The 14,005-nt window shown below is 38.7% G+C and overlaps 1 protein-coding gene across 8 annotated transcripts in view; it reads left to right on the top strand.

Annotated features, from left to right (window-relative positions):
- LRCH1 (leucine rich repeats and calponin homology domain containing 1) overlaps nucleotides 1-14,005 on the top strand; it is a 190,848-nt gene that overhangs the window by 86,775 nt on the left and 90,068 nt on the right. For all 8 annotated transcript variants that reach the window (XM_030882253.2, XM_060287811.1, XM_060287812.1 and 5 more), the window contains exon 2: nucleotides 4,395-4,539. In XM_030882253.2, coding sequence (XP_030738113.1) covers nucleotides 4,395-4,539 — 145 coding nt within the window. The remainder of the gene's footprint in view (nucleotides 1-4,394; nucleotides 4,540-14,005) is intronic.

Here is a 14,005-nt window from a genome sequence, read left to right as displayed (position 1 = left end):
CAGTTGAGTTGGAATTTAGAGTAAGAATCTCATTGAGCAGTGGTTAACCCTGGATTGGCACAGGCTTTCTTTCCCAAGCCTGTTGTCGAAACCGGACCCTTCCCGGGCCTGATCGCCTGCTCCTAGGAGAGCGCCACCTGTTGGTGGGTCTTGCTTTAGGTAGGAAGCTGAGAGGGTGCCTCACTGGTGTTTCCCCTGGGATAGTGGGAATCAACTGGATATACAGGGATGCCCAAGTCACACCCTAGTACTTCTGGCCATGGACCCCAGACTTCAGGATTTTTAAAAGTGATTCCAGTATACCAACGAGATTGAGAAATGCTAGGCGAATACTTTATTTAGGGAAATAGCTCATAAGTGGGTTCATTTATACCTCCATGTATTTATAACAAAATTAGAGAAATAAACAACAAAAAGAAACACAAATTCCTCATCACTGTTTATCTCTAGTTTAAAAGCTTACTTATCTTTCTATCACTCGGAAAGTACGGGGCTTCTCACAGCTCCTGACCCGTTTGCCCAAGCTGGTTTGGGTTGTATTTCAAACTAAAGATACAGATTGCCTCCTTAACACTTGCCTGTTATCTTTGAGCTCTTATTCTTTCTGTCTTTCCTGGGTTGGAGAACCTTCATTGCTCCCATCTTGGTCTGTCTGTCGTCATGACCGGGACAGCCAGGCTTCTGCTTGCTACTTGAGCTCTCTCTGTCTCTGGCATGGATCTGCCCTTTCAAAGTCCCAGTTAGGGACACTCACATCTGTGTGGGCACCATGAACTGACCGTCTGCTCACGTCTTTAATTACAACTAAGTCCTGGATCTCATCCTCCTCCTGTGTGTGTGTGTGTGTGTGTGTGTGTGTACGTGTGTGTGTTTTAAAAGAGGGACCAGACCCCATTTTAGTTCTTTGCTTTCAGCTGATAGGAAGACTTCTGAACAAGCTGGTATGTCATTTGTTCCATTGTTTATAATCGGATTATCCACTCTGGATTATCAAAGTCAAAACATCTCAATCCAGACTGACTTCCCCAGCCTTTCTGGGCATCTTTCCCATTGCGGGTTAGTGGATACCCAAGGATCCAAGATGATTTCTGCGTGAGCCTAAGTCAATTATAGGAAAGCAAACCTGCTCGTTTTTTCGCACCCTCTTTTTCTCTTCCAATAAGAAAGTTAGATGAGAATTAAATGATATTCAGACCCAAGCAGGAAAAGTAAGTCACGTATTTGAAAACTCATTCTAAACTCTTTAGTGAAACAGAGTGCTTATGTAAGATTAGGATAATTGGCAGTTGAAGCCAGAGTTTCTACTTACCAAGTTTCCTATAGCCACTTCCAGAAGTTAGCCCATCAGGTGACATATTGTTTTCATTACTTTCTCTTTTGAACTTAATGTTTATAACTTTCTTATCCTCTGAGTCTTTACACAGAACATGTTGACTCTGTTTTTATTGCATTTTGGGTAAATAAAAATGCAGTGAAGATTTAATCACCGTATCTTCCTAATAATCTAGCTGTGGGACACATCATGATCTTGCAGAGTGGTCTCACGTGCGGAACTCAGTCAGGCCTTGCAGTTAGACATACTTAGGTGTGAGTATGATTACTTATTTCTGTGGCTTTGGACAAGTCACATAAGCTTTCTGAGCCAGTTTCCTCATCTTTAGGTTGGCGGTGGCACTGCTCCTTGCATTGGTTTAAATGAGGTACTAGATGCAAAGCTCCAGGCATAATGCCTGGCTTGATGGAAGTGCTCAAGGGATGATAACATTTACCCATCTGGATTTTAGCTCTTTATTTGTACTTTTTTTTTTAAGCACAATTAGAACCTTTTACCTTATGGTTCAATTCAGGGTTTGTGCCTTTCAGTTTTCAAATGATAAACTTTTTAAAAGTAGCCCTCTGTGTTTTTCATTTCTGCAGAAATCATGCACTTAGTAAATGTTGATGAAAATGTCAATAATCTGGGTAGTGATGCTAAACAAACAGGAAAGGAAAACTTTTGTTCCTTTCTGTTTTTCAGCTTTGTTTTAATTTAATCTAGGCATCTGTTTCTATTGATATACAGGCATTGAAAGAATCTAAGCTACATGTAGGTTTTGTGATTTCTTCCCTTTTAATTTAGAAACCGGTACACAAACCCAGGATGATAGGGGTGCGTTGCATAGGTAAATTCTCACTGACTCAGTGGACACGGAGGTCTGTTCATTTGGCTAGCATTGTAGGTTCCGGCGTTGACAGGTGCCCCCCATTAACACCTTATAACTTTATTTATAGTGGATAATATAATACTATCAAAAAAAGAATTCCTGGAAAAATACAAAATAGTTCAATTAAAGGATTAGGGCGATACTGTTGGCCAGACCCTGGACAGCTGATAGTTTTGCATGTGATTTTCCTATTGAAATTCTCAGAGACCTTAAAAGAAGTTGACTGCAGTGTGAATCATAGAAGAAGGGGAAGGGAAAACAAGGATGAAAGTGGAGAGATGGTCATATACTATTTCATATTTCACTCTTTTTATATGATGAACTGTTGAAATAATTTTTAAAAATCCTTATATTCCTAGAATAAGTCCCACTTAATCATAGTATGTTAATCTTTTTATGTAAGTGCTTAATTCTGTTTGCTCATTTTTTTTTTTTTTTTTTGGTACGCGGGCCTCTCACTGTTGTGGCCTCTCCCGTTGCGGAGCACAGGCTCCGGACGCGCAGGCTCAGCGGCCATGGCTCACGGGCCCAGCCGCTCCACGGCGTGTGGGATCTTCCCAGACCGGGGCACGAACCCGTGTCCCCTGCATCGGCAGGCGGACTCTCAACCACTGCGCCACCAGGGAAGCCCTGTTTGCTCATTTTTAATTTAGGATTCACATCAGTATTTGGAAAGGAGATTCATATGTAGTTTCCCTTTTGTGTACTTTCTTTGTTGGTTGATGGTATCAGTATTGTACCTTGCTGTTTAAATAAGAATTTGGAAAGTTCCCTTCCTTTCATATGGTTTGAAATGGTTTAAATATTAATCAGAATTATCCCTTAAAACTTTCCTGGAATTCCCCCTCTGAAGCAATCTAGACCTGTTTTTGTTGATTTATGTGTTTATCTATTGGAAGGTCAGTCAGCGAGGTAGCCTTTTGACTTATATTTCATTATAATAGTGACCTATTTAAGTCCCTCACCCACATAGTGTGATTCCTTAAGTGTATCTGAAGTATTATTTACTGAACATCTTCAATTCATACCGATGAAGCCCCTGCTAAATAAGGGTGAGGTGCTCTGTTGTTGTTGAGTTACTGTTTTCAAGAGTTGGTGGCTCTTTTTTATATTCAGCGTTTCATGGCATTTCACAATCACGTTTACCATGTTAAGGACGATTCCATATTTTTATTGTTGAGATGGTGATACTGTGAACTGTACTGTATGTTTACATTACTCTGTAGACCGTTATTACTGTCTTTGGTACACTTGGCGAGGGAGCCAGTTTTACTGAAGGTCATGCGGTATAGTGTCCATCCTTCATAGACACGACTGATTTATCTCTTTCTTGTACATTGTACGTGCTCAGTAATTCTAGTGAATGAAATACTTTAGTATCTACTGTGTGTTTGTTTGGGAAAGGTATAAAAGACATGTTCTGAGAGATAATATGTTATGAATGCAAAATTGAATTAAATAAATGAAATATTAAGGTAACTGTGTGTATTCAGATATATTAAAGTATTCAGTTTTACATATTTGTCCAGGGGAAAAATAATTTTCAGATGGAGCGAAAAGTAAATGTTGATTCGGTTGCCCTTATACCTGGCCTGAATTTACAAATTAATATAAAGAGCTAGGACTTCCCTGGTGGCGGAGTGGTTAAGAATCCGCCTGCCAATGCAGGGAACACAGGTTCGAGCCCTGGTCCGGGAAGATCCCACATGCCGCGGAGCAGCTAAACCCGTGCACTACAACTACTGAGCCTGCGCTCTAGAGCCGGTGAGCCACAACTACTGAGCCCACGTGCCACAACTACTGAAGCCCACATGCCTAGAGCCCATGCTCTGCAACAAGAGAAGCCACCACAATGAGAAGCCTGTGCACTGCAACGAGGAGTAGCCCCCGCTTGCCACAACAAGAGAAAACCCACGCGCAGCAAAAAATAAATAAATTTATTTAAAAAAATAGAGCTAAAACTGTTTCAGCAGTATTTTTGCTTTTCTATATGAATTGGGCTATACAACGCTAGGAAACGGGAATCACAACGCCATAGTAACAATGGTGCAAAAAATGATAGTGTTGATCTAAATGTAGATCATAATGTTTATTTTAAAATGTGTTAAGGAAGAAGTATTGATAGTTGATAAGATTTTATTAGATTATGTTGAAGAGTTATTGACAAGCTATTTTTTCCTTTTCTTATAGATTTATCTAAAAACAGACTGGTTGAAGTTCCAATGGAATTGTGCCATTTTGTATCACTGGAAATTCTTAATCTGTATCATAATTGTATCAGAGTCATTCCGGAGGCCATCATTAATCTGCAGATGCTGACTTACTTAAATTTAAGGTAGGTTGACTATAAAGGTTATAATCAAATTCGATGAAAAAAAATAACTGCTTGCATTTCCATCAGTTTTTTTTTCTTTGATCTTTTCTGATCACCCTTTGAAGTAAATCACATGAAGATTATTGAAGAAATATCTTTTCTAATACATTTGTGGTGCCGTTAATTTCGTTTTTGGCACTAGACTTCTCTGAATGTCAGTAGGACAAGATGTTTCGGTTTCTTAAAATAATTTATACAGCATCATTTATACGTTTTGACTGTTTGGTACTTGGAAACTTGTTGGTATATTTTCTTCGGGTATTGACGTAGATTTTGGAGGAGGAAGGATGAAGGAAGTGGAAAAGGTTTGGGGGTTGGGACAAATTAGGGCCTTGCAGGTTTGGGGGGTTATTGGTGCCATTCGGTTTGCTACCCAGCGCTGACTGAGCCTGTTCACGTTAGGCCACTGGAGAAAGTTAAGGAGAAGCACTGAGCAACTCCAGCAAGATACAAAGTTTGCTGTCTTTAGCCCATTAAATTAGGTCAGTGTTTGCTGAGGATGGGTCAGTGTTCTGTATTGACTCTGATTAAGCACAACACAGTGTAGCCTATTAATGCACTAAGTAGCCCTGAAGTGAAGAAAACTATTTTAAGGTCTAACTTTTAGACTTTGCTGCTGTGACTGTCAACTTCTCTGGCCAGATTTTGACTCCTTGTTTCCTAAATTCTTCACTCACATCTGGGATGTCAGGAGAGAAGGGGAGCTGTTTTATCAAATCTATCTCTACTGTTAAAACAAAGTTGCAAAGTTCAAGCCTTTGTGCAGCCTTCGCTCTTGTCAGTTGCATTATCTTTTTATTTTATTTTATTTTTTTAAAGAAGATGGTAGGGGTAGGAGTTTTTAGTAATTTATTTATTTATTTTTGCTGTGCTGGGTCTTCGTTTCTGTGCGAGGGCTTTCTCTAGTTGTGGCAAGCGGGGGCCACTCTTCATCGCGGTGCGTGGGCCTCTGACTATCGCGGCCTCTCTTGTTGCGGAGCACAGGCTCCAGACACGCAGGCTCAGTAGTTGTGGCTCATGGGCCTAGTTGCTCCGCAGCATGTGGGATCTTCCCAGACCAGGGCTCGAACCCGTGTCCCCTGCATTAGCAGGCAGATTCTCAACCACTACGCCACCAGGGAAGCCTCAGTTGCATTATCTTAATGTGCAAAGAGTAGCACCTAACTAGCAGGGCTTGTGCTGTGTAACAATATGCCAAACTTTAAACGACAGGATTCCCAGTAAACCAGGTATAGCATTAATTTATGATAGATAATAATGTCGTTTATTTTTTTAGGGTTTTTGTTGTTTGTTTTGCTTGACCACTGAGAGTTAGGAGTCTTCTGCAGCTTTCTTTGCAGTCAAAAATGGGTTTCCATCGCATTTCATTAGGACTGCGTATCTTTTTCCTTGGGAGTGAAAAATAAATCTTGGTCATGTTTTTAAGTGGCTCTTACTTATTTTTGGTAAATAAGATGTAGGTTACTATTAGGATAATCTAGAGGCTCAACATATGTAACTTTCAGTTTTCCAGGTTTCTAGTTCATTTGAGTTTTCTTGTGTAAGAGCCATTCATGCTGTTTCTTCTGCAACAGAATGTTGATTACCTTGTTGCCTGATAGAACCAGTAGAGTGGTGTCTACAGATACTGACTCATTATCTCCCTAAAACATCTGCCTTCTAATCCCAACCCATATAGGGGAAATAACCCAAGAGCTATGTACGTCTGTTTACGTCACTTGGTCTGTTTACGTCACTTGGTCTGTTTACGTCACTTACCTACTCCTGACACTTTCACTTCCAGCAGCCCTGCATGCAGCAAGTAAATAGATTTAACTTTGCATTGTTGTTTTAGATATATATATACACTGAGAAACTTTTGGCTATAGATGACATATTTCTTCTGGCATGATGTAAACTATAAAATTCTACAAATACTAGAGAATCTAATCTTAACTTTGTATTTTGCTTTAAAAGCATTAATAAAATTTGTTTTGATAGGGTGATTTTTACGTTGAGCCTAGTTGAGGGTAGAATAACCTTGCCGTCTTCAGATGGTAGAAAGACTATATTGGAATATGAATCTCAGGAGTCTTTAATTCAAGAACAGAGAGAATTTGTTGAAACTGACAATGGTTGAAGAGGAAGTGTATGGAGTATTGTAAACAAAGTTTTGTGATGAATTTCTAAGTAAAGGAAAGGAAGGAAATAAAGGGATCATTAAGCACCCAACTTTTTTTTTTTTTTTTTTTTTTGCGGTACGCGGGCCTCTCACTGTTGTGGCCTCTCCCGTTGCGGAGCACAGGCTCCGGACGCGCAGGCTCAGTGGCCATGGCCCACGGGCACAGCTGCTCCGCGGCATGTGGGATCCTCCCAGACCAGGGCACGAACCCGTGTCCCCTGCATCAGCAGGCGGACTCTCAACCACTGTGCCACCAGGGAAGCCCCGACATCTCCTACTTTAATATTACCATGTGTTAAGACATATTCTCTAGTGTTGAACTCTTTAAACGAATTGATAACTAAATGGAGAAGATTAAAAAAAAGTATGTCTCTTACTTTTCAGAGATACTGTATCAGGGTATATGAAAAATGTATGTAAGTCCTCTAATCTCTTTGAAAGCCAGGTACTATATATACGTATATAACTATTATTATTATATTTTAATAAATTCACTAGGTTTTTAAAAAAATATTTACTTGTTTATTTGGTTGCGCCAGGTCTTAGTTGCAGCTCACTGGCTCCTTAGTTGCAGCACATGGGCTCCTTAGTTGTGGCACATGGGCTCCTTAGTTGTGTCATGTGAACTCTTAGTTGCAGCATGCATGTGGGATCTAGTTCCCTGACCAGGGATCAAACCCAGGCCCCCTGCATTGGGAACGTGGAGTCCTATCCACTGCGCCACCAGTGAAAGTCCCTATACATATATAATTATTTTTGATGCCTTCTATCAAATTTACTTCATGAATGTAAATGTGTAATATAAAATAGTAACATAGGGCAATCTGAAAAGTGACCAGGAGATGGTCATCTTGTTTATTCAATTATAAGGCCTTTAATTCCTGTTTGATTATTGGGTTTAGTTGAAACATGTCCTCTAGGAATTGGACCCTTGGAATTGAGTTATTTCTCAGTTTGGGAATAATTTAAGGTGGAATGTTATGTTTGCATAAAAGATTTATTTGTAGCTTGTGAAATGGTAGGTGACTTATCTGTTTATCTCCAAATGTATAATAATATCTAGAAAATACCAGTGCCATCTAATTCAATTGTAAGTCTTCTAAGATATGCTGAGTAATAACATCACATGATAGTCGTGTTGTCTATGTGAGTTTTTGCTGTCTTCAAACTCCCACCTCCACTCCCACACCCCACCTCCCCCCCCCAAGCTGGTAACCAGGAGGAATTTAGAACGTTGTGCTTGTGTGTGATCATGACAGACATCCCCTTCATAACAACCAGGGTTGAGCACTGTGGCCTTTTCATGTCTTTTCTACCCTTCATGAAAACTAAGTCAACAAAATAAAAGGTATTTCTTCTTGGGTATGGTGAAGAGGCATGGTGGAATTCTGTTGACTCTTGGCCTTTGGAGGAGAAACTGCCAGTCCATTTGACTGCAAAAGAAACAGGGCACTCAGGTTGCTGCAAAAGGACTGCTTTGTAGGAGAGCTGCTGAGTCCCCTTCAATCTAATTTTTTCTCCGTGATAGTTACAAATGAGATATTATGGCAGCGAAAAAAAACTCATATTCTGTTTTTTAGTAGTCCATTTGATTGAGTGATTGATTATTTTTTAATTGAAGTATAGTTGATGTACAGTATTATATAAGTTACAGGTGTACGACATAGTGATTCACAATTTTTAAAGGCTGTGCTCCATTTATAGTTATAAAATATTGGCTGTTTTCCCTGTGTTGTATAATATGTCCTCGTAGCTTATTTATTTTATACATAATAGATTGTACCTCTTTATTTCCTACCCCTATATTGCCCCCCACTTCCCTCTTCCTACCGGTAACCTCTAGTTTGTTCTCTGTATCTGTGAGTCTGTTTCTTTTTTATTATATTCACTAGTTTGTTTTATTTTTTAGACTCCACATATAAACAGTATCATACAGATTTTGAAAAGACATTTTCTAGACAGAAGCATTTAATCAACTCAAGCATTTAATCAAATTGTCACTCATTTAGATGTGTTGGGGAAGTCTGTATAAATTTCAGAAAATTAAGGAAATACCGTAAATTACTTTTGAGCACACAGGTAGACTGGCTCAGATATAGCATGGTGTGAAACAGCTTTAACAGATAGGCAAGTTCAGTGGCCTTTATCAATAAATACCCCGAACACTTTCTTTTCTGTAGTGCTTAGAATTTTTTCTCTTATTTCTATTAGCCAGAGAAAAAGAGTTGCTCGAAAAAGTAGTGCAGAGAAGCTGCTTTTCAAGTTCCACAGATTTCATGTTTCTATACTTAAAATTAAACATGATCTCACTGTGTTTTTAACATTTTTCTCTTTTTAAATAAATCACAGGTAGACATTGCTGATTTTGTATGTTCCAAAATGAGAGAGAGATCCTGTGAAGGGACTTTGAATGCATGGGAACCAGTCAAACTTGATTACACCCTCCAGGATGCGTTGCATGTTCCAGCCGAGTAAACAGTCATAAATATTTGATGGTGTTGGTGATAATGATGACAATGGAGGTGATGGTGGTGGTGGTGGTGAGTCACTGCCTCACCAGCTTCTTGGCTGACAGGATCTCTCAGCAACATTATCTTTAAATGTCAGATGGCTGCTTCGTGCCAGCATCCCAGTTCCCATCTTAGACTAGAGACGGGTTTATTTAGCACATGGAAAGAAAACCTTCACTGTGAAACACAGTTAAAAACACTGAAGTGTCTTCTGGTTTTTCCTCTCGTGACAGAAATGTCCTGTTTGTGGAAAACATTAATTTATCGCTGTTTATGTAGCCTGCGTTCTGAGGAACTGGGCTTTTAATCTTTGCTTCTTGGTGTTCACAACAAAAGGTTATGTTGATTTAATGTATGTGCTACTGGGTCTCTTCCTGTTAGAAAGTGTCTTAATCCAAGAAATGTGGCCAAGAACAATAAAAGTGATTAAGCAAGGCTTGTTCCTATATGGGAACAAACGCTTTGAACCTGGGTTACACAGGAAAGCCTCACAAAATGTAAAATCTGTTTTAAATTGTTGGAGAGATTGTTGTTGATGAGACTCAGGCAGAAAATGTACCTTAGAAAACTAGAAGAAGCCAGAGCAGAGAGGCTTTTGGCGGGTGTAATGGTGTTGTGAACGCAACTAAGAATAGGGAGCTTAGCTTAAAAGTTTCATCTCAGAGAGGTTCTGGAATAGAGGCAGCGAGGATATGCAAGTTCCTTACAGCATTTGATCGTAGTCCTTCCAGAACTCTCGGTGAGTGGTTTTACTTTCCTGGGGTGAAACGCACAGAGCCAGAAGCTGGTTTACTCGTTAGAAGCCCCTTTCTCTCCCAGCCTCCTAGGAGTGGATGGTGAGGCCTTGTCTGTAGAGAAGGGGGCCGTCTCTTGAGCAAAATGTTATCACGCCATACAAGGAATCCTTTTTGGCTACTGCTTCTGAAGCCTGGCATCCTTTTGGCTGCTAAACAATGTGCAGAGAGAGCCAACTTCCCGATGGCTGTATAACCTGTGTCCCCACATTCCTTTGGGGGTTCATTTGGAGAATTAATCTTTAAACCTCAGACTATAGCTCTGTATTTGCAGGGCTTGGGAGAAGCATCCTACATGCTAGGATTGCCTTAGAAAGCACAGATTTAATATTTTTTGTTATGAACAGAAAATGAAGTTTCATTGTCCCTAAGAATTTAGATTTCTATCCCTAGGAAGTATACCTTCTCCTTGTGACTGACCTTTCTGAAGAAAGTCTCAGTTGTAGGATAGTGTTTTTTTTCTTTCTAGAAACGGAGAAAATGGACGATGTCTTCTTAAACTGGAAAAGGGGAGGAATTTTGCTCAGTTCAAACTTGCATCCCTCTTTCTTTTGTGAAGATCTTATCTCATTCAAAGGGGAAGGGAGAATATTTTAGTGTATATATTTTAGAACTGGCTTGTGGTGACTAGGTTGTGTTTTGTGAATTGACAGTCAGCAGGAAGACACCAAAACACAATGAACCATGTTGGAATTTGGAAGTATCATCTTAAAATTTGAAGGTATTTTTCATAGAATGCTGGAGTTGGAAGTGGTCACCAGAGTCGTCCATTGCAGGAGCGGCAACTTGTGGTTTAAGCCTTGCCTTTTCTAATGTGCTCACTGGGCATTTGTTTTTAAGGTGGAACCTTGAGTAAACAGTCCCTAAAAATTTTAGTATACTTATAAATTACTGTGCCTGTAAAGTTATTGGTGTTGGTAGTTGAAGGGCTTCATTAAATGCGAATGAGTTCGTAATAGGTATTTCTTATCAGATTCCATTCCTTTTAGTATAACCCATGCTTGGCAAGACTTCCAAAAGGGATTTTTCCATTCTACACATCACCTGACACAGACGTTTCTTGAGATCAGTGTTTGTATTGAAAAAAAGAACAGAGAGACACAAAAGGGGCATTATAGCTTTGATAGCCAGACTGCTGTCAGAATGTGCTGGTTTTGTTTTCAGTTCTGCTTCTGATCTTAATAAAGTTTTTAAGATCTCTGTGCTGCAGATTTGCTTTCGGAAAATAGGGTGAACACTCACTCCTAATTCATTGTATAGATTTTTTGTTTATGGAAATTCTCAAAATTTTTTCTGCAAGCTCCCACCAAGCTCCAAGCTCTAAATGAGCAAGCAGATTACATTTATTTTTCTCACTAGACAGACCAAAGTCCTTTGAAACATCGTCACTTCATCAATCATCAACTTATGTTTACTCCAAGAGCATTACAGTTTACCAAGTCTTATAACAAGTGATGTAGATGAGAAGAGGGAAAGGAGGAAAAACAGAGCATCAACATGTGAAAGGAGGTGTGGAAGTTTGAAATAACTTTCACCATTGTTGTCATCAGGATCAACATCGTCGTCATCATCATCATCACTTCTTAATAGCTAAGTAGGATTTCGTTGTTACACCATAATATTTGAGCCCTTCAACAGCCCTTTACTTTATTTATTTATTTTTAAAATATTTATTTATTTATTTTGTCCGCGCCGAGCCTTCGTTGCAGCACGCGGGATCTTCACTGTGGCATGCGGGATCTTTAGTTGCGGCATGCACGATGCATGTGGGATCTAGTTTCCTGACCACGGATTGAACCCTGGCTCCCTGCGTTGGGAACGCGGAGTCTTACGCACTGGACCACCAGTGAAGTCCCAACGGCCCTTTACTTTAGGTAGGAAATAGGAAAGTGATTTATCCCTAGGATACACTATTTCATAAATAAGAATAATAGGAATTAGTGGAACTTATTTCTATGACATTTATTATTTGCTCAGCACTTTCACCGTTGTCATCTTGCTTAACGCTGTGCTCTGATGCATTCCATGCTCCTTTGAATCGTTTCAGAATCATAAACATGGTTGTTACAGCATTTTCCAGGACGCCAACTAAATATTTAAATAAGGAAATTAAAAATATTCATACTGCTATATTCATACTTGATTCCCTTTTTAAATTTCTAACACCTATACATTTGTGCCTTTGTTTTTTCCTTTATTCATTTTTTCAGAAGTTTGTCTGTTTTTATTGTGTTTCTTTTTAAAAATCAGCTTTTAAGTTTAACGACTGTTGATATTTTCCTTTTCATTAATTTCTGATATTATCTATCATATTTCCTTTGGTCTATTTTCTTGTAGTTTTATTCTTTTTCTAATTCCTGGAATTTCTAGTTATTTTTCTTTTCTCATAAGAGCATTTAAGGCCATGGATTTCCCGGTACTTAGTGCTTTAGCTGATGCCTGAAAGTTTTGATGTACGGTATTTTAAAAGATCACTCCTAAATCTTTTCTGATTTCCAGTATTTCATTTTTGACCCATGAGTTTCCTATAGAATATATATACATTTCAAAATTTTTATTGGAGTACAGTTGCTTTACAATGTTGTGTCAGTTTCTACTGTACAGCAAAGTGAATCAGCTATACGAATACATATATTCCCTTTTTTTTTGGATTTCCTTCCCATTTCGGTCACCACAGAGCACTGAGTAGAGTTCCCTGTGCTATACAGTAGGTTCTCATTAGTTATCTATTTTATACATGGTATCAATAGTGTATATATGTCAATTCCAATCTCGCAATTCATCCCACCCCACCCCTTTCCTCCTTGGTATCCATACGTTTGTTCTCTATGTCTGTGTCTCTATTTCTGTAAATAAGATCGTCTGTACCAATTTTTTCAGATTCCACATGTATGCGTTAATATACGATATTTGTTTTTCTCTTTCTGACTCACTTCACTCTGTATGACAGTCTCTAGTTCCATCCCTGTCTCTACAAATGACCCAATTTCATTACTTTTTATGGCTGAGTAATATTCCATTGTATATATGTACCACATCTCCTTTATCCATTCCTCTGTTGATGGGCATTTAGATTGTTTCCATGACCTGACTATTGTAAATAGTGCTGCAATGAACATTGGGGTGCATGTGTCTTTTTGAATTATGGTTTTCTCTGGGTATATGCCCAGTAGTGAGATTGCTGGATCGTATGGTAATTCTATTTTTAGTTTTTTAAGGAACCTCCATACTGTTCTCCATAGTGGCCGTATCAATTTACATTCCCACCAACAGTGCAAGAGGGTTCCCTTTTCTCCACACCTTCTCCAGCGTTTATCGTTTGTAGATTTTGTGATGATGGCTGTTCTGACTGGTGTGAGGTGATACCTCATTGTGGTTTTGATTTGCATTTCTCTAATGATTAGTGATGTTGAGCATCTTTCATGTGTTTGTTGACCATCTGTATGTCTTCTTTGGAGAAATGTCTGTTTAGGTCTTCTGCCCATTTTTTGACTGGGTTGTTTGTTTTTTTTGATATTGAGTTGTTTGTATATTTTGGAGATAGAATATATTTTTATAGTTATCTTTTAAAATTGATTTTTAATTTAATTGCATTGTGTTTGGAGAATATTTTGTTTGATATTGATTCTTTAGATTGGTTGATATTTGCTTTATAGTCTATGCATAGTTAAATTTATAAATATTACACATGAGCTTGAAAAGAATGTATGCTAAGTGTTGTGTACAGGGTTCTAGTAAATCCACTAAGTATAACTTACTGTTGCTTTTGCATCTCACTTATTTTAGGGTTTACTCTCCTTCCTTTATAATATGCATCCTTAAGTAGTTCATTCAGTGAGGGTACGTAAATACAGTCTTCTTTCTGAAATGTCTTTCCTCATTCTTAGAAGATTCAATTATTTGTACAAAATTTTCATTTGTATTAGTATAAAGTTTTAAGTTGACAGTTCTTTTCTATTGTA

Source organism: Globicephala melas, chromosome 18, assembly GCF_963455315.2.
Source record: "Globicephala melas chromosome 18, mGloMel1.2, whole genome shotgun sequence".
Taxonomy (NCBI): domain Eukaryota; kingdom Metazoa; phylum Chordata; class Mammalia; order Artiodactyla; family Delphinidae; genus Globicephala; species Globicephala melas.
The sequence above is the reverse complement of the archived record's forward strand: the minus strand, read 5'-3'. Positions and strand labels throughout refer to the sequence as shown.